Below are 26,575 nucleotides of genomic sequence, written 5' to 3'. Positions count from 1 at the left end.
GAGTGGTGTATGTTTGGGAGAGTGGGTGATGGAGGGGTGGTGTGTGTGTGTGTGGGAGGATGGGGTACGTGAAGGTGGATGTTTGGTGTAGGAGAGGGAGGACGGTGTATGTGTAGGAGAATGATGTATGTGTGGGAGGATGGGTAGTGGAAGGATGGTGTGTGTGTGTGTGTGTGGGAGGTGTGAAGGTGGAGGATGGTGTATGTGTGGGAGGATGAGTGGTGGAGGGATGATGTGTGTGTGGGAGGATGGGGTAGGTGTGGGAGAGTGTATGGTGGAAGGATGGTGAGTGTGTGGGAGGATGGATGGTGGAAGGATGGTGTGTGTGTGGAAGGATGGATGGTGGAAGGATGGTGTGTGTGTGTGGGAGGACAGAGTATGTAAGGGTTGGATGGTGTATGTGTGGGAGGATGAATGGAGGAGTGGAAGGAGAGTGTGTGTGTTTGTGTGTGTTGGTCTGGGGGGGGGGGCAGGACTGGTTCTCGGGGTGTGCGGCTGGGCGCTGGGGTGTGGGGCTGGCCTCTGGCGGTGGCCGTCTGGGCGGGCCGGGTCCCCCGGGTGGCGTGCTGGCCCTTGGCCTGTGGGGGTGGGGGGTGTCCCTGCGCTCCTGGGCCCGGGCCCTCTGCCCCGTCTGTCCCGGGCGGCCGGTGCCCGGGGGGGTCGGGGACTGCTGGCCTCGGCCTGCCGGGGCCGGTGCCCTGTGTCCGCGGGGCGGCTCCTGCTGGGGTCTCCTGCTGCTGCCTTCCTGGGCGGGCGAGTGGTCGTCTCTGTGGACCGGTCGGGATCTGTAGCCTACGGGGGGGCTGGTGGCCTGGGTCTCGGGACCGCTGGCCTGACTCTGGCCTCTGTTCAAGTGAGGTGGCATCTGCATGATCACTCTGCATGGTCACTCCTTCCTGAACGTCTCCACACAGTCTTTGCGTCGCCATGTGGCCGAGTTCTCCAGCATATCCACACAGGTTTCTCTGCGCGTGTTCTTGAATACAGCAGTTTCACTTATATCTATTATCATATTTTTTTTTCTTTTTTTTTTATTATTTCTGTTCTTATTATTATTATTACTCTTACTCTTATTATTATTACTACTACTATTATTATTATTACTATTATTGTGATTATTATTATTGTTACTATTATCAACTAGTTGTGTAATGACCTACTGGCCAGGATGATCTTAGCTATATATGTTGCAAGTAGTATGGATTACATGGTTTTCTGTATAATGTTTTAAGTCCCCACCCGCACTCCCCACACCCTTTCTGTCCCTCTCTCTCCCCTCCCTCTTCTCTCTACTTTCTTTTCTATCTCTCTCTCTCTCTGTCCCCTCCGGTCGAGTCCAGCATTAAGAGTCTGATTTAATAAAGTTTTTCATGTCATCAAGAGGGACTTTATACATGTAGTATAAATCCCTGCTTGATAGAGTAAAATTGCCCAGCACCAGACAGCAGCCAGACAATCATTCTGTTTGCAACGATGCTGGACAAGACAAGTTAAAAAAAAAAAAAAAAAAAAAAAAAACACTTAAAACTAAAAGATTTAGAAAATATTGAAGAATTATTTTTATTAATTTATTTTGCTGTTCTAAACATTTTTAGGTTGTCTTTTTTTAAACAGTTTGTCTTTCCCACTACGTCCCTCTTTATAACAGCATCCATTACAGCTACATGTACCAGGCTGATGATGCTCATTAGCCACTTGTAGGACAGCCAATAGCTGCTGTTCTTACTGAGGAGTGGGAACAGCGGCTGGAGGAGCATCAGTCCCTGAAGCTGTTTATTACCAGAACTACATGGACCAGTCGTACCATGTCCTGTGGGGGAAGACGGGGACAAAGATGCCGTTCTGCTTCGACTACAAAACTAAAATAAAATCTAATCATAAACTCTGACTTGATTTGATAAGTTTTATGTCCACTTGTTTACTTGTGCAGCCAGTAAGATGTTTTTATGTCGACTGCTGCACAAATAAATGTGCAGCAGTCGACACCCGCTGGTGTTGATGTTTGGAGTAGCTGCTGAAGGGCTGCAGCTGGCAGCCTGCAAGGGGACAGTCCAGTCCCCACCATCGGTGAGGGGACAGTCCAGACCCCGCCGTCGGTGAGGGGACAGTCCAGTCCCCGCCGTCGGTGAGGGGATGATTCTGGACCAGGACATGAGGGTGTGGTGGTGAGAGTTCTCCGTCCCTCAGACTGTTTCACAGCTTTCATCCATGAATGAAGGACCTGGGACGGCGTATCGCTGGTCTGAAGCACCAGGTCATGACTCTGGAGGTCCTCCACCGTGCTTTGAGCAGACAGATGATCCATCTACAAGGTGTTTTCATGAAGTCTAACCAAGCACCATCCGTAAGGTCAGCATCGAGAACTCTTCTTGACCTCAGCTGCTTCCAGTTGTACAGAAGCAGCAGAAACCAGCACGGCGAGGACCACCGGTTGTATCACCCTCACGGCTTGTCCAGGAAGAAACCGTGAAACGGTTCGAAGGACTCGCCTCCTTTCCTATTGGTGGAAAAGTTCACTACAACTAAAAAATCACAACATGGCGCATATGCACCTGCTGGAAAGGAGGACTAACACACCCGAGACGTGTCCGACCCGAGACGTGTCCGACCCGAGACGTGTCCGACCAGAGACGTCCTCTCTGTCTTCCACTGAACAGGAACCGGTTTCTGGACTGGAACAACTCCTCTTCTGGTTTGTAAATAGTAAATAAAGCCTCCTGAGACATTTGCTGCTAGTTGTTTACAACTTTGTTTACTAAATTTGGACACAAGTTTTTAGACCAGCTCTTTATATTCTTATAAAAACGGCTGCTTGAGCCTGTTTGTGGTTTTCACACAAGAAAGCAAACTTTTCCAGGACTTTACGTGTCTGTGTGAATTTGGGTCCAGCGTGTTGATGCAGGAGTTCAGGATGAAAACATACATGTAAAATCCCACATGAGGCTGAGCTGGAGGAATAAAGCCCAGTAAGGCAGGTAAACCGGTCTAGAGCTAGTCCAGCTCAACCCTGGACCTCTGAGGGTCAAAAGGAATTTTCTCACCACTTTGCTCAGCTTTGCAGGAACATGGGGGTCAGCAGGGAGCACATGCAGCGCCCCCTGCAGGACCCCGGGTCAAACTGCTTCAACTGCCTGAACCCGTACTGGATCCTGGATCCTGGATTCCTGGGGGGTAAATAAAGCCCCCCCACCGGGAACCTTTTCTGAGAACCCCTCCTCCATTTGCACCAAGCTGCTGCATGCCTGTCAGTCACCTGCTCGTGTGTGTGTGTGTGTGTGTGTCTCACCGCCGTGCACTGTCTCAGGAGGCAGGACTGCTTCATCCGGCCGGGCCCTCCGAACTTCTTCATGTCCTTACAGAAGTGACACTCTCCACACTCGGTCCTCATGCAGGCCTGGCAGCGCCGGCACCGAGTCCTCCTGCGCCTCGCCCCGCCGCCAGCCCCCCCGCCCAGCGCCTTACTGCCAGACATCCCCGAACAAGTCAGCTGGACACACAGACACACCTGTCAGCATCATCACGGACACACCTGAGGAGCAAACGTCCAAGCATGGCTCTGTTAACGGTTCATCAGTCGGCCCTCCTCAGAGAGGACCTCACCAGAACATTTAGACCAGGATTTTAGGAAAACCAGCGTTACCCGGGTAAAGCATTTCCCCAAGACAGAGATGTTCACAAGTCTCTGACCTCAAGTCCAAGTCACTGCTGGTGGTACGGAGTAGTCCGCCGTGCGACGCCTGCTGCTGCATTTTAACCCAAGTAAAACCTGTCCTCAGTCTTCATCCAGCAGCTTTCAGCTCCAGCTCCGATCCGCAGCTGAAACCTGGAGGTTTATTCAGTCAATACGTTCTAACCACGACTCATCCACAAGTCTTTAACGTGGACCAGGATCCATGTGGACCCACAGAGAACTGTGGAGTAGTAATGCTGCAGTTCTTCTGACCTGCTTCCTGGATGTAGAGAGGAGGCCCTGCGGTGCAGGATCACCACCTGTCCTGCAGGTTTAGTTTCCCTGCAGCAACACACCTGATCCACATGACAGCTTGACAAGTTCTGCACAGGCCGCTTAACCAGCCACTCAGGATGTGACTCAGGTGTGCTGCAGCAGGTAAACATGCAGGACAGGTGTCTCCACAGCTGGTGCTGCTGCACCACAAAGACCTTCGTATTAAAACGGCCTGAAATGCCTGCATGAGACGAGGACACAAAAGATCCATTTCACTCTTTAAAATGAATAAAAACTCAACATTTTAATTCATTAGGATCCAACACTTGCAGGTGTAAATATTCCTCACATTCCTACATCAGCAGCAGCTGCACTTTTCTGCCAGACGGACCCAGTAAAACCAGCTTGTTTCCAGCGGGTCGGGTCCCAGTTTAACGTGATCCTTCCAGTTAATGGAAACTGGTCAGTAAAAGCCTCGTTCAGCCAGTGGAGCTGGTCTGAGGAGGTCACATGATCGGTAGCAACAGGCTAATGTTTACACCGCTGGCCCTCTAAGCTTGTTGCTAGCATACGTGCTAACATTAGCATTAACATTACAGCGACGAACCTCTCCAGGTGTGTTTTAAGGTGGATGTGGTGCATCCAGCATCCTGGGTTTTTACACCACAGCCGGTCCAGTTTGCTGCTCTTATACTGGTCCTTTTTTATTTTGTTTTTAATACACAAGTTACAGCGATGCTACAGCTGTGTTCACCGGTGCTGTCAATGTTCTGATTGGTTGCGTGTGCTCGGTGGGCGTGTCTGCGTGACGTTATGTCAGCTTGACGTCTGGAGAGACGGCCACAGACAGAGAAGATCAGGGGAAAATAAGAGCTTTAAACCGCAAGTCCAAGTCGAGTCCAAGTCGAGTCCAAGTCTAGTCTCAAGTCGAGTCCGAAGTCATGTCCCAAGTCAAGTCTCAAGTCGAGTCCGAAGTCATGTCCCAAGTCGAGTCTCAAGTCGCTGGAAATCCAACTTAAGTGCAACCCGAGTCCCAGACTCGAGTCCCCATCTCTGCCCCGAGTAAAGAGGTCGCACCCGATATTCCCAGAGACAAAGAATACTCCCGACATGATCCATCAACGGAACTGAAGTCCGGTCTCCGCTGTGACGAACGGACCAATCAGAAGTTGTTTTACAGCAAAAAGAAAGAAAATAAACCTGAAGTTCTGCTTTATCTCAGCTGTTACGTATTAATGAGCTTCTCCTCATTGAAGCCCGGCTGCAGCCCGTTGGTGGCATCAGGACCGCCATCCTGACTAAAACCCCTTAGGAAACTGCAGCCTCTTCGTGCTGCGCCGTGCTTCCACTGAACGTGGATTTTATCAGGAACACGTCCAGCTTGTTCAGGGTTCCTGACTCGTTGGCAGCCGACGACGAAGTGGTGGGTGAACATCTGCAGCATGTCGCCGTTAGTTACCGACGGCCACCGTGAGGACCACGTCTGTCCACCTGGATGAAACCAGCTCAACTCCAACGTCTGGTTTGAGCTCAGCTTCCTGTCTGCGTGGATCCATCTGCAGCCTCAGCCGAGCCGGGCGCAGGATAAACCACCAAACTAATCCACCGTCCAGGTGCCGCCTGCTCAGCTCTGCAGACTGCCATCTTTCTGGAAGGGTCTAGTTTTAGTTACACCCCCTTCAGGCTGCAGACACACCCCCTCTCTTCTTCTGTGGTTTAATGGCACTAACTGTAAGAGGAACCTGACTTCTACCCTCCACCTGACTGCAGCTGCACTCTGGTTTCGAGCCACCAGAAACAGACACTCCTAAACTAAAGCCTAAAGACAAGGGAAGCTTATTCGTCCCAGTGGAACGTAAAGGCGAGTCTGTCAGCGTGAAACATGGACCAGAAGAAGCAGATCGGATGAGAGTCAGCGCTGATCAGCCTGGCAGCTCATTCAGAGGATTGCTCCACTAGAAACCAGCATTTCAGGCAGGCAGTTGTAATCTAAGCCTTTCAGGATATTCCAGAATATTCGGAGGTGTCAGGGTGACTGTTTGCTGCTTTCCTTTGTCATGTATGACAGGAATTAAAATCTGGACTGAAAACAAACAGAAGCCTGAAAATCTGGATTAGTGCGTTAGCGCCTTAATTTATTTATTTATTTGTGGAAAATTTTAAACAGCCTTCAGATCAGCTGTTCTATAAAATCACCAACAGATGAATCGATCTGACTGATCATCTGAACTCTTTGGGGCTAGCTAGCACCAGTTAGCAGGCAGGAATAATGAAGATGCGCATCACTAGCAGGTAGCGGCTAACAGCTAGCACGTCTCAGTCACCTACATTTGCTCCGCACGAGCTCGTGCACCGACACCTACAGCCATTACACGCGATTCGTGGTGTTAATTAAACAGTCACACATCTGTAATGACACCCTGTCCCTCCCCATCACCCTGACACCTGGTGTAAAGGACAGCCATAAGCATGCTAACGTGTTAGCGGGCTAGCTGCCTGTCCGCCCCCTGCGGCTGCTTCCTCTTTCATTAGACCGCGTTCACGAGGAGCCGTCGGTGTTATACACCTCCACCTGCACGGACACACGCGCCACGCTGTGGCCTCTCACCTCTTCCTATCTGCTTGCATGCTCCTCGTTCGCTCATCAGAATGAATACTGGCCAGCAGTTAGCCGACGTTAGCTTCAGCTCGGCGCTTCCTTGTTTGTTCCTCCACCAGGCTGCAGTTAGCTCCAGGCTGCTTCACACGCGCCCCATCGTGGTGGCTCCGCTGCTCCGGCTAGCTCCCGGGCCAGCCTCACGGACCCGCGCGGGGTCGAAAAGTCTCTATTACCAAACTGATCGATATCGATAAAGTGAAGGGCGCAGTGCTACAGACTGAGTCGTGCCCATTCACTCCCCTCTCTCTCTCTCTCTCTCTCTCTCTGCGGTGCGAGTCTGCCTCGCTCTCCCCTCAACACGTTCCTCTCTTCCTCCCGCGAGGCTTCAAAACACACAAACACGCGCACAAACGGCTCGTTCTCCCTGAAGCTCTGCTTGTAGGTCCACGGTCACGTATAACCCTCCGCAGGAACTAGGCCCCGCTCGGTAGCGTGGATCCAGGTCGGGACTAAAAGCGCAGCGCGCGGCTATTGTTCTCGCGTCTGTTGTGTGGCGCCTTGTTTTGTGCTGTGCGTGATTTGGATGCGTGATGTCAGTCAGCCGGTCGCCCGTGACATGTCTAACCTCCGCATTGATTACATCACACCGGTGACCGCAAACGCCGCGCGCCGCTTCAGCTTCGGAGGGAGACGGGAAAAATAAAATAAAATAAATAAATAAATAGATGTAGTAAATAAAATATGGGCAGCAAAGCATGCGCGCCCCGCCTCTGCGTGATGACGTCAGCGACCGTCAGTGTTGAAAGGCGGTCTGGGACGTGTAGCTTTAAATTAAATTAAATTAAATTAAGGGGTTTGTTGTGTCTTTTAACACTAAATTAAAACAGAAATTCAGAAAATAAAAACTAATTATAAATCATTTTAATAAACATACTATATTGAAAGCTCTTTATAAAAATAAGAATCACAAAATCCTAAATACACATTAAATGTGTTCAAAATTAAACTGTGCACAGATTTAAATGACTCATAATTATTACATTTTAAATTGATTTTAATTCTTTAAAGTTTGCATTTAAAAATATGACAATATTAGACCTCCTCAATCTTCCAGCAAGGAAGCAGAGTCTGGGGAGCCTGGTGTGGGCTCTCCCATCTCTGGGGCTGAGGTTGCTGAGGTGGTTAAAAGCTCCTCAGTGGCAGGGCTCCGGGGTTCAGAGGTCTGTTCAGGGGTGCTGGAGAGGAGGGTCTGTCGGATAGTCGAACCTGGGATTGAAGAGGAGCAGTGTGGTTTTCGTCCCCGTCGTGGAACAGTGGACCAGCTCTACACCCTCTTTGGGGTCTTTGAGGGGGCATGGGAGTTTGCTCAACCAATCTACATGTGCTTTGTGGACTTGGAGAAGGCATTCAACCATGTTCCCCCGGGGACTCCTGTGGGGGTACTCCGGGAGTATGAAGTGCCGGACTCGCTTGTACGAGCTGTCCGGTCCCTGTATGACCGGTGTCAGAGCTTGATCCGCATTGCCGGCAGTAAATCAGAATCGTTTCCAGTGAGGGTTGGACTCCACCAAGGCTGCCCTTTGTCACCGATTTTGTTCATAACTTTTATGGACAGAATTTCTAGGTGCAGCCGAGGTGTTGAGGGGATCCGGTTCAGTGGCCTCAGGATTGGGTCTCTGCTCTTTGTGGATGATGTGGTTCTCTTGGCTTCATCGGGACGTGATCTTCAGCTCTCACTGGAGCGATTCGCAGCCGAGTGTGAAGCAGCTGGAATGAGAATCAGCACCTCCAAGTCCGAGACCATGGTCCTCAGCCGGAAAAGGATGGAGTGCTCTCTCTGGGTCTGCAATAGGGTCCTGCCCCAAGTGGAGGAGCTCACGTATCTCGGGGTCTTGTTCACGAGTGAGGGAAGGATGGAGCGGGAGATGGACAGGTGGATCGGTGCGGCGTCTGCAGTGATGTGGACTCTGCATCGGTCTGTCGTGATGAAGAAGGAGCTGAGCCAAAAGACAAAGCTCTCGATTTACCGGTCGATCTACGTTCCTACCCTCACCTATGGTCATGAGCTGTGGGTAGTAACCGAAAGAACGAGAACAAGAATACAAGCGGCCGAAATGAGTTTCCTCCGCAGGGTGGCCGGGCTCTCCCTTAGAGATAGGGTGAGAAGCTCGGTGATCCGGGAGGGGATCAGAGTAGAGCCGCTTCTCCTCCACATCGAGAGGAGCCAGATGAGGTGGCTCGGGCATCTGGTTAGGATGCCTCCTGGACGCCTCCTGGTGAGGTGTTCTGGGCACGCTGGATGGACTACATCTCTCGGCTGGCCTGGGAACGCCTCGGGATCCCTCTGGATGAGCTGGTGAATGTGGCCGGGGAGAGGGAAGTCTGGGTTTCCCTGCTTAGACAGCTGCCCCTGCGACCCGACTCTGGATAAGTGGAAGAAAATGGATGGATGGATGGATGGATGGATGGATGGATGGATGGATGGATGGATGGATGGATGGATGGATGGATGGATGGATGGATGAAAAGAATTGTAAAAATTGTTGGTGTTGCACAGATTGGAGGGAAAAACCTGGAAAACAGACCAGACCTCACCCAGGATTTTATATGATGGCAGTGAAACTAGATTAAAGACCTCAGAGAAACTATTTTAAGCCTGAAGACATTCATTACATGATCAGAGTTCAACTCCAAATAAGTAAATGTGTCAAACTGATACATGTTCAAAGTCACCTTTAGATCTTTTGTGGTCCTTGATGGCTGCCATTTGGCTCTTGTTTGGACAATCTTCTGAACAAAAGTAAATAAGCACATTCATTAACGATGCATTCATTTTCTAAGCCTCTTCATTCCAGTGCAGCTTGCGGGGAGCTGAAGTCTACACCAGCCGCGACCACCTGGACAGGTCACCAGTCCATCACAGGGCCAACACCGAGAGACACGGTGTGGAAAAGTCCTGAGAAATGTCCCTGGAGAGGAGACTCTGACCTGAGAGGACAGTTCTGGATGCTAAGCAATCGCCACTGCTGGACAAGTCTCTCTTCCTACGCACAAGCCCTCACCCAGAGGCTGCTGCACCTGAGATGTATAAAGGAGGGATTTTACAGGTCCTCCTTCCAGCACATGTCAGATAGCACACACTGCTCCAAAACTAAAATAAATAAAATCATAAAAAATAAAACTAATTCTACTGCTTTCATTCACTTCAGCTGATTTCATTCATATCGAATAAAACAGATTTCAGTTCAAATCAACACAAAAGTTAGTTAAAAAATACATATAAAAAATGTTTTAATCTGTGAACCGGAAGATTCTCCTCATCAGTTCACCGCTCTTTATTCCAGATTAGACTCCGTTTAGTCAGCAATTCTCTGATCAGCAAGAGTTCAGAAAAACAGTACTGAAATAATCTGCTGTTTATCTTATAAGAAACACAAAGAGACGGCAGAGAATCAGAGTCAGAAGCTGAAATGAAATCACCAGAGGAGCCTGCAGTGCCTCCGCATATTAAACAGAATACGACGGGCTAAGCTGGAGTTACACGAAATAAGTGATAAGAAAACACAGTTCCTGGTATAAAGACTTCGCTTGGAGAACTTTGAACATGCAGACAGATCTGAGAAATATTTAACTGATCAATTATAAATAAATAGATAGACTATAGCCTATTTTAAAGACCCGTTAGAGAATATCACGAGGAAATAACAAGTTTTTTCACCTGCCATAGAAGACTGCAGGACATGGCCAGTCCTTCTAGATGATTAGACCCGATAACCCCTCCATTATACATCCCACCAAACTGGGTTCAGAAAGGGTCGACAATCCTCCATAAACACACACAGACTAATTAATGTCGTAGATACTCCACCATCGAGGATTTGGAAACATTAGATGCAGAAAAAGCCTCTGACAGAATAAACTGGACAATTTTTATTAGCAACTTTACACAACTTCAGATTTGGATCATCATTTATGGACTGGATGAAGATATTTTATAGCTCAGCTCATCAAACATCTCCAAGCTTCAGTCTGCAGCGCAGCACCGGGCCGGGTTAGGTTACAGTAGATCTCACCCGTTAGATGGGCCAAAGTCAGATCTAGACCAAGCACTTTGTGAGGATCTGGAAATAACAAACTTACCATTTATTCTGCAGAGGTACAAAAATTCTGGCTTTAGGTTTGCAAAGACTTCATGGCTCAAATGTACAATTCCAGTTTGCCCCACTCTTTACTTACTGGGTGAGATTAACATGGACATGAACACACATGCTCCTCACTGCCTTCTGCATTGCAAAGAAAATAGTTCTCATGAACTGGAAGCAAAAAACAACTTCAAGGTAGTAGTAGGTAGTGTGCCTCTAGAGAGAGAGTGGCGCCATCTCCGTTCACTGCAATGGTTCAGTTTTTTCACAGCAATGGCGGCGTATGGAGCCCCTCAAAAGTTCCCGGAAGTTAGCAAAAGCTAAGCGACGGTCAATGTATTTCAATGGAACAGATTGTCGGAGCTACACTTCTTCAAGGTAAGATGTTTTAATAGTCATATTTCCATATCAGTTGTGCATCTAAATCAACTTGACATGAGTAATTAAATATGTTGGCGGATTGTCACCGTCTAGATTAACATATTTAGAGATTATAAACCGATAAAAGTTTATGCTAGCACACTGATAGCAGCAGATGCCACAGGCTGATGAATTCTGTTCGTCAATATAAATTGATCCAACGTCGTTGATAGCGAGGTTAATGTGTAGGGAGAGCAATTGTAGTTACATTTTTATTTAATTTTAATATATTTATAAGGCTGTGGAATTATGGACAAAGATATGAAGATGATTCTGTATGTGGGTCATAATGTGTGACCACCGCATTTCACACATTTAACACTAAAGACCAGGCCAATAATTACACCGTTCATTTTACATAATAACTAGAAAGTGAGCTGTTTTGTCGAATAGTACAGCCCATACAATTATACAATATTAGGGCTGTCATTTGATATTGCAGGGTGAAAAGTTCAGTCTTATATATTCACTATATATTATACTATTATATATTAATTATCTTGTATTATCAGTGTATATCAGTTACCTTCACTTGGTGCTGTGTGGTCAAGAAGCAGTGATGCACAGTATTAGATAGCACAATACTCTTAGTATATATGTTTACAGTCTTTGCAACTATAAAACCTGTTAAATGTAACAAACATGTTAACCTTAAGAACTTAACAAAATATACACAAAATAAGTGGCTGATTGTACTTGAATGCATTTGCTGCACTAGACAGCACTCAGCACTCTCCCAGTGTGCAGGATGAGAGCAGAGAAGCAGAGAGATGCTTAAGGGAAGTATATCACTCTTCCCTCGTGCAGCATTGTCCTGAAGAACTTTCAGCAGTTCTGGGGTTGCCTGACGTTAACTGGGATACTGTTCTTCTTCACCTTCCTGTTTGGCCACTTTTAAGTGTTGTTTCCTGTCTTTTTTTCTACATTCTGCAACCTCAACCATATAAATCTCCCTGTGATGTGTTCTCTGTGTTTATTTTAAAAATATTAAACTTCCCAATGATATGGTCTTTGAAAATGTGTAAATGCTTTGTTTTAATATGATTACTTCACATATTTTTTGTTTTCACAGTCCCTGATGGTGGTCAGATGTATCCTGCTGACTTTGGCCATCCATATTTTCCTTCTGTCCCTGTCTTTGGGGAAGCCATACATACGCACGCCTTTCTCTGAGCGATTGGAGCATCCCCATGCAGCACAGCATACCATGGTGAAGACTGTATTCAAGGATAGCAGAGAAAAGAAATGGCTAGATATGCTGATCTAGTCGAGTTTTATTGTAAAGGAATTCTTTTAGGTATTAAATGCATTTGGAAAACAAAGGGTGTTTGTCTGATTTATTGTGTATATGTAGGGAGTAAGTCTTGGGATAGTTAACAAATAGTGATAGAAAGCCATTATTTTCCATGAATTGAAATCAAAATTTTATTTATTTGCCATGGATTTTCTGTAAGAACACATTATATTGTGAGTCCAGACTTGTGTAGTTATCAGTCTGCCTCAGTCAAAATAAGTCTTAAGACTTAAAAGCAATTCACACAAGTAGATAGTAATAAGTAAGAATAGATAACCCATTTATTTTAATAGTCATTCGTGTGCGACTGATGTCTTTCCTACAGCTTGTCTGTGTTTTTTTTTTTACCCGATTCTGATGACTGTCATGTTTGTTTTCTTAAAGAAGTTGCAGGTAACCCTTTTGTCCAGCATAAATATGTAAAATCAGCAACAGAGAAATTGAAAAAATAAAGAATAAAACTTAAATTATCAAGAGGAGCCTTATACCCTTAAAGCTCCTCTTGGCAAAGCAAACGTGAACAACACAGCAGCCCAACCATCATTCTGCCGCCACCGTGCTGGACAGCATAGAAACAGAAAAGGAGAAACCCTCCCCCTCCCGACCCTCCGCTAGCTAACAGGCTAGGCTAGCTGCGCGGCTAGCTGCTCTCTTCAGTGTGATTAGTTGAGACGCACCGGCTCCATCCACGTTACGGTGCTGTTAGGACCGATCTGACTCTCCCAACATTCACAAACGGCACAGACGGGGCGCGCACAACAAAGGGACGCAAAGTTTAGCCACAAAATTATCAAATAAGTGAAAATGATTAAGCTGTTTTCCCTGAAGCAGCAGAAGAAAGACGAGGAATCTGCTGGAGGAAACAGAGCCGGAGCCGGGGGAAAGAAAGCCAGCGCGGCCCAGCTTCGAATACAGAAAGGTAGGCTAGTAACGTCCCCAGTGCCCACCCAGCTGCCCTGCCTCTCACCCGGCCGTCTGGCTCACTAGCTACCAATAAACCAGGGGCAAACCCTGCCTCGATCCCTGAGACCAGGCCGGCTGTTTTTGGAGCTCACGCAGGCTAGCTGCTAGCAGGCTAGCTGTAGCCTGAAGTGTTGTTTGCTAACGGCGACTAGCTGCGGCTATATCTGAAAACAAAACTAAGACGCAGCCGCTATTTGACGTTTTGTTGGCTCTAAACCCAGAACATGTTGGTTGCTGTGAAGTGGTGAACATCCAGAACACGGCAGCTCTTCTGGGAAGGTTTTTACCGGCTGGTAACAGCTTTTAACCAGCTAACAAGCTGCTGTGTCAGCTCTATGACTGGGGCCAACTCCTTCAGGTCAGGAGGACTGACAGGTAGCTCACGAGCTCAATATCCCGTCCTCGTTCCTGTCACTCATAAAAACACCATTGTAACCACATTCCTTTCAGAGGCAGCGGAGGGCAGACACACCTGTCAGGTGCTCCCTGGAAGCATCCCAGCTTTACCTGAGCAGCTCAGTCTCTCACACCTGGATGCAGCTTTCATCAAAAAGAGCTTTCTCTTTGTATCCATGGCGATTCTACAGGCAGTCTGTCCTCTTCCTGGGACCAACAGACCAGCTTACCTTTGATCTCACATCCAGAGTTTCTGGTGGTCCGGTTCAGGGAAAGGTATCATGGTCTCTACGGAGCCTCCAGCTGGTCCTCAGTCTCAGGTCTTCATTAGTCTCAGGTAGGGCTGGGTGATGTGGCCTAAAACTGATATCCTGATTATTATTTGACCTTTTCCTGGTACACGATGTACATGCTGATGTTTAGAAATCTCCTCTAAAACTCAGTAAATATGGAATCCACCATCAGAAGACTCCTGCAGGATTTTAGTAAACTCTGCTAAATTTATCTTCACTGATCTAATCTATTCTGAACCCGCTGGTTCCCGACCAGTACATCTGAACCAGTGACCAGGGACCCGCTGGTTCCCGACCAGTACATCTGAACCAGTGACCAGGGACCCGCTGGTTCCCGACCAGTACATCTGAACCAGTGATCAGGGACCCGCTGGTTCCCGACCAGTACATCTGAACCAGTGACCAGGGACCCGCTGGTTCCCTACCAGTACATCTGAACCAGTGACCAGGGACCGCTGGTTCCCGACCAGTACATCTGAACCAGTGACCAGGGACCGCTGGTTCCCGACCGCTGGTTCCTGACCAGTACATCTGAACCAGTGACCAGGGACCCGCTGGTTCCCGACCAGTACATCTGAACCAGTGATCAGGGACCCGCTGGTTCCCAACTAGTGCATCTGAACCAGGGGCCAGGGACCCGCTGGTTCCCGACCAGTGCATCTGAACCAGGGACCCGCTGGTTCCCGACTACTGCATCTGAACCAGGGACCCGCTGGTTCCCGACCAGTGCATCTGAACCAGGGACGTGCTGGTTCCCGACCAGTACATCTGAACCAGGGACCCGCTGGTTCCCGACCAGTGCATCTGAACCAGGGACCCGCTGGTTCCCGACTACTGCATCTGAACCAGGGACCCGCTGGTTCCCGACCAGTGCATCTGAACCAGGGACGTGCTGGTTCCCGACCAGTACATCTGAACCAGGGACCCGCTGGTTCCCGACCAGTGCATCTGAACCAGGGACCCGCTGGTTCCCGACCAGTGCATCTGAACCAGAGACCAGGTACCCGCTGGTTCCCGACCAGTACATCTGAACCAGGGACCCGCTGGTTCCCGACCAGTGCATCTGAACCAGAGACCAGGGACCCTCTGGTTCCCGACCAGTACATCTGAACCAGAGACCAGGTACCCGCTGGTTCCCGACCAGTGCATCTGAACCAGGGACGTGCTGGTTCCCGACCAGTACATCTGAACCAGAGACCAGGGACCCTTTGGTTCCCGACCAGTACATCTGAACCAGGGACCCGCTGGTTCCCGACCAGTGCATCTGAACCAGAGACCATGGACCCTCTGGTTCCAGACCAGTGCAACTGAACCAGAGACCAGGGACCTGCTGGTTCCCGACCAGTGCAACTGAATCAGGGACCTGCTGGTTCCCGACTACTGCATCTGAACCAGGGGCCAGGCACCCTCTGGTTCCCGACCAGTGCAACTGAATCAGGGACCTGCTGGTTCCCGACTACTGCATCTGAACCAGGGACCCGCTGGTTCCCAACTAGTGCATCTGAACCAGGGGCCAGGGACCTGCTGGTTCCCAACCAGTGCATCTGAACCAGGGACCTGCTGGTTCCCGGCCAGTACATGTGAACCAGGGGCCAGGAACCTGCTGGTTCCCGACCAGTGCATCTGAACCAGGGGCCAGGGACCTGCTGGTTCCCGACCAGTACATCTGAACCAGGGACCAGGGACCCGCTGGTTCCCGACCAGTGCATCTGAACCAGGGACCCGCTGGTTCCCGACTACTGCATCTGAACCAGGGACCCGCTGGTTCCCGACTACTGCATCTGAACCAGGGACCCGCTGGTTCCCGACCAGTGCATCTGAACCAGGGACGTGCTGGTTCCCGACCAGTACATCTGAACCAGGGACCCGCTGGTTCCCGACCAGTGCATCTGAACCAGGGACCCGCTGGTTCCCGACTACTGCATCTGAACCAGGGACCCGCTGGTTCCCGACCAGTGCATCTGAACCAGGGACGTGCTGGTTCCCGACCAGTACATCTGAACCAGGGACCCGCTGGTTCCCGACCAGTGCATCTGAACCAGGGACCCGCTGGTTCCCGACCAGTGCATCTGAACCAGAGACCAGGTACCCGCTGGTTCCCGACCAGTACATCTGAACCAGGGACCCGCTGGTTCCCGACCAGTGCATCTGAACCAGAGACCAGGGACCCTCTGGTTCCCGACCAGTACATCTGAACCAGAGACCAGGTACCCGCTGGTTCCCGACCAGTGCATCTGAACCAGGGACGTGCTGGTTCCCGACCAGTACATCTGAACCAGAGACCAGGGACCCTTTGGTTCCCGACCAGTACATCTGAACCAGGGACCCGCTGGTTCCCGACCAGTGCATCTGAACCAGAGACCATGGACCCTCTGGTTCCAGACCAGTGCAACTGAACCAGAGACCAGGGACCTGCTGGTTCCCGACCAGTGCAACTGAATCAGGGACCTGCTGGTTCCCGACTACTGCATCTGAACCAGGGGCCAGGCACCCTCTGGTTCCCGACCAGTGCAACTGAATCAGGGACCTGCTGGTTCCCGACTACTGCATCTGAACCAGGGACCCGCTGGTTCCCAACTAGTGCATCTGAACCAGGGGCCAGGGACCTGCTGGTTCCCAACCAGTGCATCTGAACCAGGGACCTGCTGGTTCCCGGCCAGTACATGTGAACCAGGGGCCAGGAACCTGCTGGTTCCCGACCAGTGCATCTGAACCAGGGGCCAGGGACCTGCTGGTTCCCGACCAGTACATCTGAACCAGGGACCAGGGACCCGCTGGTTCCCGACCAGTGCATCTGAACCAGGGACCCGCTGGTTCCCGACTACTGCATCTGAACCAGGGACCCGCTGGTTCCCGACCAGTGCATCTGAACCAGGGACCCGCTGGTTCCCGACCAGTGCATCTGAACCAGGGACCCGCTGGTTCCCGACTACTGCATCTGAACCAGGGACCAGGGACCCACTGGTTCCCGACCAGTGCATCTGAACCAGGGACCTGCTAGTTCCCTACCAGTACATCTGAACCAGGGACCCGCTGGTTCCCGACCAGTACATCCGGGGGGCGCAGCTCCCACCAACCCTAGGAGATCCAGTTTATTTTCTATAAGTACTCGGTGAATGTTTGATATATTTTTTCATTTAATTGTTTTATATTAAATTTCAGATTTTATTATTTAGGGCAGGCATGTCAAACTGGTCCAGCAAAGGGCCGTGTGGCTGCAGGTTTTTGTTCTAGCCAGCCAAGAGCACACAGTTTGACCAATCAGCTGTCTGAAGACTGAGATCAGTTGATTGAATCAGTCAAATCTGGTGTGCTGCTGCTTGGTTGGAACAAAAACCTGCAGCCACACGGCCCTTTGCTGGACCAGTTTGACATATGTGATTTAGGGGATTGTCATTCTGCACCAGATCCCAGCAGCAGATCCAGGTTCCCTCCTCTCTAGAACAGGTTTATATAGTTCCCTCTTATTACAAAACTAAACAGCCTGATCTTATTCTCATGTTGACGTGTAATTACTTCACGTCATGACTCTACCTGCACACAGGTGAGATGCACTCCCACCTGCAGAGATCATGTTAAAACTGTCAACAGACAGAAAAACCTGCTTTAAGACTGGCTCTTATTTAGAGGGATGGATGGATGGATGAGCGGACGGACGGATGGATGGATCTATAGGTGGATGGATAGATGGATGAGCGGACGGACGGATGGATGGATCTATAGGTGGATGGATGGATGGATCTATAGGTGGATGGATGGATGGAGGGATCTTATAGGTGGATGGATGGATCTGTAGGTGGATGGATGGATGGATGGATGGATGGAGGGATCTTATAGGTGGATGGATGGATCTATAGGTGGATGGATGGATGGATGGAGGGATCTTATAGGTGGATGGATGGATGGATCTATAGATGGATGGATCTATAGGTGGATGGATGGATGGATGGATGGATGGATCTTATAGGTGGATGGAGGGATCTTATAGGTGAATGGATGGATTGATCTATAGATGGATGGATGGATCTATAGGTGGATGGATGGATTGATCTATAGATGGATGGATGGATCTATAGGTGGATGGATGGATTGATCTATAGATGGATGGATGGATCTATAGATGGATGGATGGATGGATCTATAGGTGGATGGATGGATTGATCTATAGATGGATGGATGGATCTATAGGTGGATGGATGGATTGATCTATAGATGGATGGATGGATCTATAGATGGATGGATCTATAGGTGGATGGATGGATGGATCTATAGGTGGATGGATGGATGGATGGATGGATCTATAGGTGGATGGATCATCATTGTTCCAGCTGATCAACCAATCAGAAAGCTTGTTTTGACTCCACCTGATCAGCTGACGTGCTCCGTGTTGGGATGAAGAGGGAACGTTTCCACAAATCCGTGAGGAGAGGGCGCTGGCGTCGTCTGCTCGCCGCTTCTCCGCATGAAGTTTTCTTTCTTTTAAAATTTTAAAACTCTGAATTTTAGGTTTTGTGATTTTAATATTTAGGTTTTAACCAGTGTTTTGTTTGACCGCTATTTGTTTTTTGTTGCACTTTTCTTCTCTTTTGTGATTTTTTTGGACTGTGGCTATAGACCTTGGAACACGACCACATTACATCTGTGGTAAAGTTTGGGAGTGTAGCCGATCACCTACCTGTCCCAGATGGCCTTGACTTGGCACTCCTGGTCACTGGAAGCTGGATTCTATTGAATTCTGACCAACATATCGTCTCGTCAGACAAGAATAGCGTCATTGTCGGCTGGCATTCCTCTCTCTTCACGGCAACATGGCGCTCATTTATTCCAGCTCACAACTTCACCGAATAAATTCCTGTCTGGTTTCCGCCCTGGCCACAGCACAGAAACAGCACTGGTCAGGGTTACAAACGATCTCCTGATGGCAGCAGATAATGGTTCCCCATCATTACTTATTCTTTTGGATCTAACAGCTGCTTTTGATACGGTGGACCACAGCATTCTTCTCCACCGTTTGCAACACACCATTGGACTTTCAGGACAAGTCCTCAATTGGTTCACATCATATCTCACAGACAGAACTGAACACGTTGCGCTGGGGAACTCAAAATCTATGACACACAATGTCACTTGTGGTGTCCCCCCAGGGCTCTGTGCTTGGTCCCACTCTTTTTACCATATACATGCTACCCCTCCGTAAAATCATCTACAAATATGGTATATCTTTCCAGTGCTATGCCGACGATACTCAGCTCTATCTCAAGACGACTCCTACCCATTCTGTTCCCTCACCATTATCCAACCTGACTGCCTGCCTGGAGGAGATAGAGGCATGGATGAAGATGAACTTTCTTCAGTTAAACAGCTCAAAAACAGAAGCCATTCATTTGGGTACTGCACACCAGCTCCACTCCTCCACCACCATCTCCAACATCACCTTCTCTGGGCAAAAGATACACCTTTCCACATCTGTTTCTAACTTGGGTATTAAGATGGATCCACACCTTGCTTTTGACGCCCATATCAAATATCTCTGTAAGATTTCTTTCTTTCATCTTAAGAACATTGCAAAACTTCGCTCAACACTTTCCCTGGTGGACGCAGAGAAGCTTGTCCATCTTTTTGTCTCCTCTAGACTTGATTATTGCAATGCGCTCCTCATCGGGATCCCTGACAAGAGCATTCAGAAACTACAATACATTCAGAATAGCGCGGCCAGGATCCTGATGAGGGTGCGAAAGCAAGACCACATCACCCCCATCTTAAAATCTCTTCACTGGCTTCCCGTTTCGTTTAGAATCGAATACAAGGTCTCTCTCCTCACTTACCAGTGCATCCATGGACATGCCCCTACCTACCTACAGGAACTTCTTTTGCCTCACACTCCTTCACGTACCCTCCGGCCTGCCTATACAAACACCCTCCGTGCCCCCAGGACTAAGCTTTGCAGCATGGGTGATCGAGCCTTCTCAGCCGCTGCTCCAAGGTTTTGGAACGCCTTACCAGAACATCTGAGAGGCTCACAGTCTCTAAATGACTTTAAACGAAACTTGAAAACCTATCTTTTTAAAAAAGCTTTTTTCTAACCAGCACTTTGCTCGTTTTTAACTTTTATCTTGGTTTAATATTTGTGAACGATTGCAGTGAAACTTAATAGTTGTTCTTTTATCCTTTACATTGTTTATTATATTTTCATGATTTGTTTTGTATGTTACTAAAATCCTTTGTAGCACTTTGAGATTCCTTGGAATGTAAAGTGCGTTACAAATAAAATTTATTATTATTATTTCATCTGGAAGTGGTCTTGTGTGGTCCTGTCTGGTCCTGTGTGGTTCTGTCTGGTCCTGTCTGGTCGTGTGTGGTCCTGTCTGGTTCTGTCTGGTCCTGTGTGGTTCTGTCTGGTTCTGTGTGGTTCTGTCTGGTCCTGTCTGGTTCTGTGTGGTCCTGTGTGGTTCTGTCTGGTTCTGTCTGGTCGTGTGTGGTCCTGTCTGGTTCTGTCTGGTCCTGTGTGGTTCTGTGTGGTTCTGTCTGGTCCTGTCTGGTCGTGTGTGGTCCTGTCTGGTTCTGTCTGGTTCTGTGTGGTCCTGTGTGGTTCTGTCTGGTCCTGTCTGGTCGTGTGTGGTCCTGTCTGGTCCTGTGTGGTTCTGTCTGGTTCTGCATGGTCCTGTGTTGTTCTGTCTGGTTCTGTGTGGTTCTGTGTGGTCCTGTGTGGTTCTGTCTGGTCCTGTCTGGTCGTGTGTGGTCCTGTCTGGTTCTGTGTGGTCCTGTCTGGTCCTATCTGGTTCTGTCTGGTCGTGTGTGGTCCTGTCTGGTTCTGTGTGGTCCTGTCTGGTCCTATCTGGTTCTGTCTGGTCGTGTGTGGTCCTGTCTGGTTCTGTCTGGTTCTGTGTGGTCCTGTGTGGTTCTGTCTGGTTCTTTCTGGTCGCGTGTGGTTCTGTCTGGTCCTGTGTGGTCCTGTGTGGATCAATCATGCCGATTGTTTGCGTTTCAGATATCAATGAGCTGAACCTTCCAAAGACGTGTGAGATCAGCTTCCCCGATGACGACGACCTGCTCAACTTCAGACTCATCATCTCTCCAGACGAGGTGGGTCCAGCAAGCTTCAGGGGATGAAGGGGGAGGAAGACGAGCAGCTGATCATCTCTTTCTTTCTTTCAGGGCTTTTACAAAGGAGGGAAGTTCGTCTTCAGCTTTAAGGTAAGATTTCACCTGAACCAGGACCTGGATGAGACCTGATGCATGAGCCCTCCCTCAGTGAGCGTCTGTGTTTCAGGTAGGACAGGGTTACCCCCACGACCCCCCCAAGGTGAAGTGTGAGACCATGGTGTACCACCCCAACATCGACCTGGAGGGAAACGTCTGCTTAAACATCCTCAGGTCAGAGTCTAGTTCTGGTGTGACATGAAAGTCCAGTGTCCAGTGGTAGCCTGGTTCTGTCTGGTTCTGTCTGGTCCTATTTGGTTCTGTGTTGTTCTGTCTGGTCCAGTCTGGTCCTGTGTGGTTCTGTCTGGTTCTGCATGGTCCTGTGTGGTTCTGTCTGGTCCTGTGTGGTTCTGTCTGGTTCTGTCTGGTCCTGTGTGGTTCTGTCTGGTTCTGCATGGTCCTGTGTGGTTCTGTCTGGTCCTGTGTGGTTCTGTCTGGTCCTGTCTGGTCCTGTGTGGTTCTGTCTGGTTCTGCATGGTCCTGTGTGGTTCTGTCTGGTCCTGTGTGGTTCTGTCTGGTTCTGTCTGGTCCCGTTTGGTTCTGTGTTGTTCTGTCTGGTTCTGTCTGGTCGTGTGTGGTCCTGTCTGGTCCTGTGTGGTCCTGTGTGGTTCTGTCTGGTTCTGTATGGTCCTGTTTGGTACTGTGTGGTTCTGTTTGGTCCTGTTTTGTTCTGTCTGGTCCTATTTGGTTCTGTCTGGTCCTGGTCCTATTTGGTTCTGTCTGGTTCTGTATGGTCCTGTTTGGTTCTGTCTGGTCCTTACTGTCTCTTTTCGTCCACAGAGAGGACTGGAAGCCTGTGTTGACAATAAACTCCATCATCTACGGTCTACAGTATCTATTTCTAGTAAGTCCTTCCTTCATTCACAGCTGGTTCCCAGTTCAGAACTGGTTCAGGTTCGAGGCGGTAAAGGCGTAAGGTTAGGACCCTAGAGGCGGAGGGTGTAGAACGCAGACGGAGGGCGGGGAACGCGGCCGTAGAGGCGGTGGGCGTGGAACTTTAAGTCAGGTGTGTTGGAGCAGAGAAACATGGAAAACCTTGCAGGATTGTGGCTCTGGAAGACCGACGGCCACCCCTGACTTAAAGTATTATAGAAACATAAATTAAACTAAATAACATAAAGTGCCCATCGGTTCATTACACACCAAAATACCTTTTCTAAAATTTCCTCTTAAATAATGCGCTCTAAGCGTGTTTTAAAACTATACATGTTGTTTGCTGTATATTTTGGTAGAGAATCCCACTCTTGCATTGCTCTATAAATGACGTTGAGTTGACATAGTTTTAGATTTTAACCTCCACCAGCTGCTGTTAGAATAATTGTGTATTTTTACTGAAAGACGTTTTTCTGTAGAAAAGAAATAGAGGTATATGACCATATGTGCGGTGGTTGTGGACCGCGCTCTTTTCATATTGTGAGTTTAGATATTTTATAAGGAATGAGACCTTTTCCTGATGAACTAACGGACCCCCCCGCCCCCTTTACCCACCCCAGGAGCCGAATCCAGAGGACCCGTTGAACAAGGAGGCGGCAGAAGTCCTGCAGACGAACCGGCGGCTCTTCGAGCAGAACGTCCATCGCTCCCTGAGGGGCGGATACGTCGGCGCCACCTACTTTGAGAGATGTCTTAAATAAGTCGGCATCCCGTCATCCTCCAAACATCTTACCGCCTCCAGTACTCTTCCTCTCCCTCCTTCCTCCCCCTCTCCCCCCCCTCTGTCCTGTCCATGGAAACGGAGCCGCAGCGACAGGAAGCAGCACGCCGCGAACAAGCCTCTCTGTTTCCCCCATCCTCCCCCATGTTTCTCTCTTTTACTTCTCCAACACATAATTCAGCTGTTTACACACCGCGGGGGTGGGTGGGTGGGGGGGGGGCTACACCACAGTCTGGACTGGAAAGAGGAGGAAGAGGAGGAGGATAGGGGAGGTGGTCAGTGAATGTTGATCAGGTCAGCCTCACAGCGCTGATGATGATGAAGATGATGATGCCCACAGGAATTTTCTTTGTTTTTATTTTGCGTGTGTGGCACCTGACAGGTGATCAGAAGGACACGCCTCCTCTATGTCAGCGCCTCCATCCATTCGGGACGCAGCCACAAACCAGCAGCAAACTCCAAACAGCATCCTGATGTCGCTCACTGGTTGTCATGGCAACAGAAGCAGGCGCTTCTGCTTGCGCCTTAGTTTTTGTTAAAAAGAGAAAAAAAAAGAAAAAAATGTTGTTTTTAGCTTGAAGTGATGCCGTCAAATCAGGGGGAGGTGCTGGAGGAGTGACTCCACCTTACTAAAAGGAGGAGTTGTAAAGTAGGAGGGGCTTGTCATTTATGAGGAAACAAACATGCCTTAAAATGCTGTGGAGAGGGCGGGGCTTGATGCACATGGGAGGGGCTTGATGATGCTTTGAGGAAGTGAAACGGGGCGCGGCGGCGAAGAGACGAAGGAACGGATCCGTTTGGAGTTTGCTGCTAAATTACACACACAGGAAGTTAGTGGGGGAGGCATTGAACAGGTGGGAGGGGCTGTCGATGGGTGGGGGGTGTTTGTTTAAAAGGGCGGATGGGTAAACGGGGGGGGGCAGCATTTGATTTTTTTTTGGGGGGGGTTGTGAGCAGGTCAGAGGGGAGGGCGTAAAATGTTCAGATTTATTGTGTATATGGAAACCCGGCTGTTCACATTGACTGCAATATGATTTATGTTGAATAAAATATAAACTTGAATGATGAAAATGGTTGAAATGACGTCAAAAAAACAAACACACGGCTGCAACCTTCCGGAAACTTTTCCCACCCAGTCGAGGCTCACGCAGGAACTAGCTTCCCTTTTAAGATGATCCGGTTTAAACCATTTTCTGTAAAGAAATACCATAATTAATAACAATTTTTTTTTTATTTTTTAATTTTAGAAATTAAAGAACTAAAGAAATTATGAGAAATTTCTGGTTTTAGTTATTTACTCTTTTATTTGTGTAAAGAATTAAATGAAAGCTAAGAAAGGATCAATTAAAAAGGAAAGGAATTCAACTTTTTCCAAAGGTGTTTCTCTGTGAGTTCCACTACGTTTAAATCCACTTTCCTCTCATCCTCTCAGCATTTGGATCCTGGAACTTTTCCTGAGTCCTGAGTTTCCAGTTAGTTGTAGTCAAATCCATCAGATCCACATTAGTCCAGTTTATAATAACTGTGTTATATATATATATATATATATATATATATATATATATATATATATATATATATATATATATATATATATATATATATATATATATATATATATATATATATATATAAACCACTTCATAAAATAATCCCCTAAGGAGACCACCGGGTTTCATCCGATCTTTCCTTGAGTCAGTCCTGAGCTGCAAGAATGAGGAAGGACAACGTTAGGAGAGTAAAGAGAGGAGCCTGGTGCATCGTGGGATGTCCCCCAGTGGAGAGGAGCCCGGTGCATCGTGGGACGCCCCCCAGCAGTGAGGAGCCCGGTGCATCGTGGGACGTCCCCCAGCAGAGAGGAGCCCGGTGCATTGTGGGACGCCCCCCAGTGGAGAGGAGCCCGGTGCATCGTGGGACGCCCCCCAGCAGTGAGGAGCCCAGTGCATCGTGGGACGTCCCCCAGCGGAGAGGAGCCCGGTGCATCGTGGGACGCCCCCCGGCAGTCTGGCCCTCTAGCAGCAGGACTAAAGGATGGATCAGGGTCACCAGACCTGCTATAAGATCTATCAGGAAGATGATCTGAAGATGGAGGGGGTCTGGTTTACTGGAGCCAAACTGAGAGCTGGTTCAAACAGCTGAATTTCAAAGTAGAACTTGTAGGAACCTCCAGTAAACCTGCAGTCTGAGAATGAATTTTGGATTCTATTTTGGATGTAACAGGAAGGATGGAGAGAAGATGAAAGTGGCTGCAGCATCGTGGATCAGATGGAGACTGACTAGATGTGTGTATGTACATGTGTGTGTGTGCATGACTGAATGCTGAAGATTAATAACAATGATCAGGAATTACAGTCGTCCACAGAAGCAGTTTTCTTTCAGATCATTTTCGTCCTTCAGTTTTTAAAATGAGTTTGACACCTTTCCTGAATAACAAGCATGTTTTCATTTTTCTACCTGGTGAGAAGACAAATGTCAGGATTAGTTCTTTCCATTTCTTCTAGAAGAACCAGTCCTCAACACTGGGTTAACTGGTTTAATGAGAGGATGGAGAGCTGAGAGGTCTTTGATTGGTTCATCATTTTGCCTGAAAAAGGCCTGGCAGGACTCCTTCGGTTTGACGGCATCCCTTACTGCTGGTTTCCACCAACGAGTTCGGGGGTTACCGCCACGACAGGCACAGACGACCTTACGGCCACAGCTGCGGCTGGCTGCCTCGACAATAGAGGCACAGAACACAACCCATTCGGACGCAATGCCCTCCCCTCACCGGGACATGGTTGAAGCTTTGCTGGAGATGGGAGTTGAAACTCTTTCTGACAGAGGACTCTGCCAGACGTTCCCAGCAGACCCTCACAACACGCTTGGGTCTGCTAGGCCTGACCGGCATCCTCCCCCACCATCTGAGCCAACTCACCACCAGGTGGTGATCAGTTGACAGCTCCACCCCTCTCTTCACCCGAGTGTCCAGGACATGCGGCCGCAAGTCCGACGACACCACTACAAAGTCGATCATCGAACTGTGGCCTAGAGCAGGGCTACTCAATTCGGTCCTACGAGGGCCGCAATCCAGCAGGTTTTTCATGTATCCCTGCACCAACCCACCTGAGTCAAATTAGGTGGCTCTAACAGCCAATCAGGTTCTACACAATGACTCAATAATTTGACTCAGGTGTGTTGGTGCAGGGATACATGAAAAACCTGCTGGATTGCGGCCCTCGTAGGACCGAATTGAGTAGCCCTGGCCTAGAGTGTCCTGGTGCCAAGTACACATGTGGACACTCTTATGTCTGAACAAGGTGTTCGTTATGGACAATCGATGACGAGCACATAAGTCCAACAACAAAGCACCACTCGGATTTAGATTAGGGGGGCCGTTCCTCCTGATCACGCCCCTCCAGATCTCGCTGTCATTGCCCACGTGAGCATTGAAGTCCCCCAGCAGAACGAAGGAGTGTTCTCCAACACCCGCCACCCCCCCGTCCAAAGGCTGAGGGAGGCTACCCTTTCGTCCACCAGGGTAAACCCCAACGTACAGGCGCCAAGTCGGGTGGCAATGAGCTTGCCCACACCTGCCACACATGCCTCTCACCGGGAGCAACTCCAGAATGGAAGAGGGTCCAGCCCCTCTCAAGGGCAGTGGTTCCAGAGCCCAAGCCATGCGTCGAGGT

General features: G+C 49.0%; 3 protein-coding genes across 4 annotated transcripts in view; 2 read left to right on the top strand and 1 right to left on the bottom strand.

Moving 5' to 3' along the window:
• The window catches only part of zgc:158376 (uncharacterized protein LOC100101643 homolog), a 31,067-nt gene extending 23,849 nt beyond the window's left edge, over positions 1 to 7,218 (bottom strand). Inside the window, exons 1-2 of the mRNA XM_042003420.1 lie at positions 6,555 to 7,218; positions 3,287 to 3,487 (exon numbers count right to left, since the gene is read on the bottom strand). Of these exons, the coding sequence (XP_041859354.1) occupies positions 3,287 to 3,472 (186 nt within the window). The 5' untranslated portion in view covers positions 3,473 to 3,487; positions 6,555 to 7,218. The remainder of the gene's footprint in view (positions 1 to 3,286; positions 3,488 to 6,554) is intronic.
• LOC121651305 overlaps positions 1 to 26,575 on the top strand; it is a 543,600-nt gene that overhangs the window by 456,738 nt on the left and 60,287 nt on the right. The window lies entirely within an intron of this gene.
• On the top strand, positions 13,019 to 24,009 carry ube2m (ubiquitin conjugating enzyme E2 M). The gene is made up of 6 exons (XM_042004062.1): positions 13,019 to 13,320; positions 21,042 to 21,136; positions 21,209 to 21,247; positions 21,324 to 21,427; positions 22,034 to 22,097; positions 22,747 to 24,009. The coding sequence occupies exons 1-6, from the start codon at positions 13,206 to 13,208 to the stop codon at positions 22,885 to 22,887; spliced, it is 558 nt and encodes a 185-aa protein (XP_041859996.1). The 5' UTR covers positions 13,019 to 13,205; the 3' UTR covers positions 22,888 to 24,009.

Source organism: Melanotaenia boesemani, chromosome 2 (genome assembly GCF_017639745.1).
Source record: "Melanotaenia boesemani isolate fMelBoe1 chromosome 2, fMelBoe1.pri, whole genome shotgun sequence".
NCBI classification, from domain to species: domain Eukaryota; kingdom Metazoa; phylum Chordata; class Actinopteri; order Atheriniformes; family Melanotaeniidae; genus Melanotaenia; species Melanotaenia boesemani.
The sequence above is the reverse complement of the archived record's forward strand: the minus strand, read 5'-3'. Positions and strand labels throughout refer to the sequence as shown.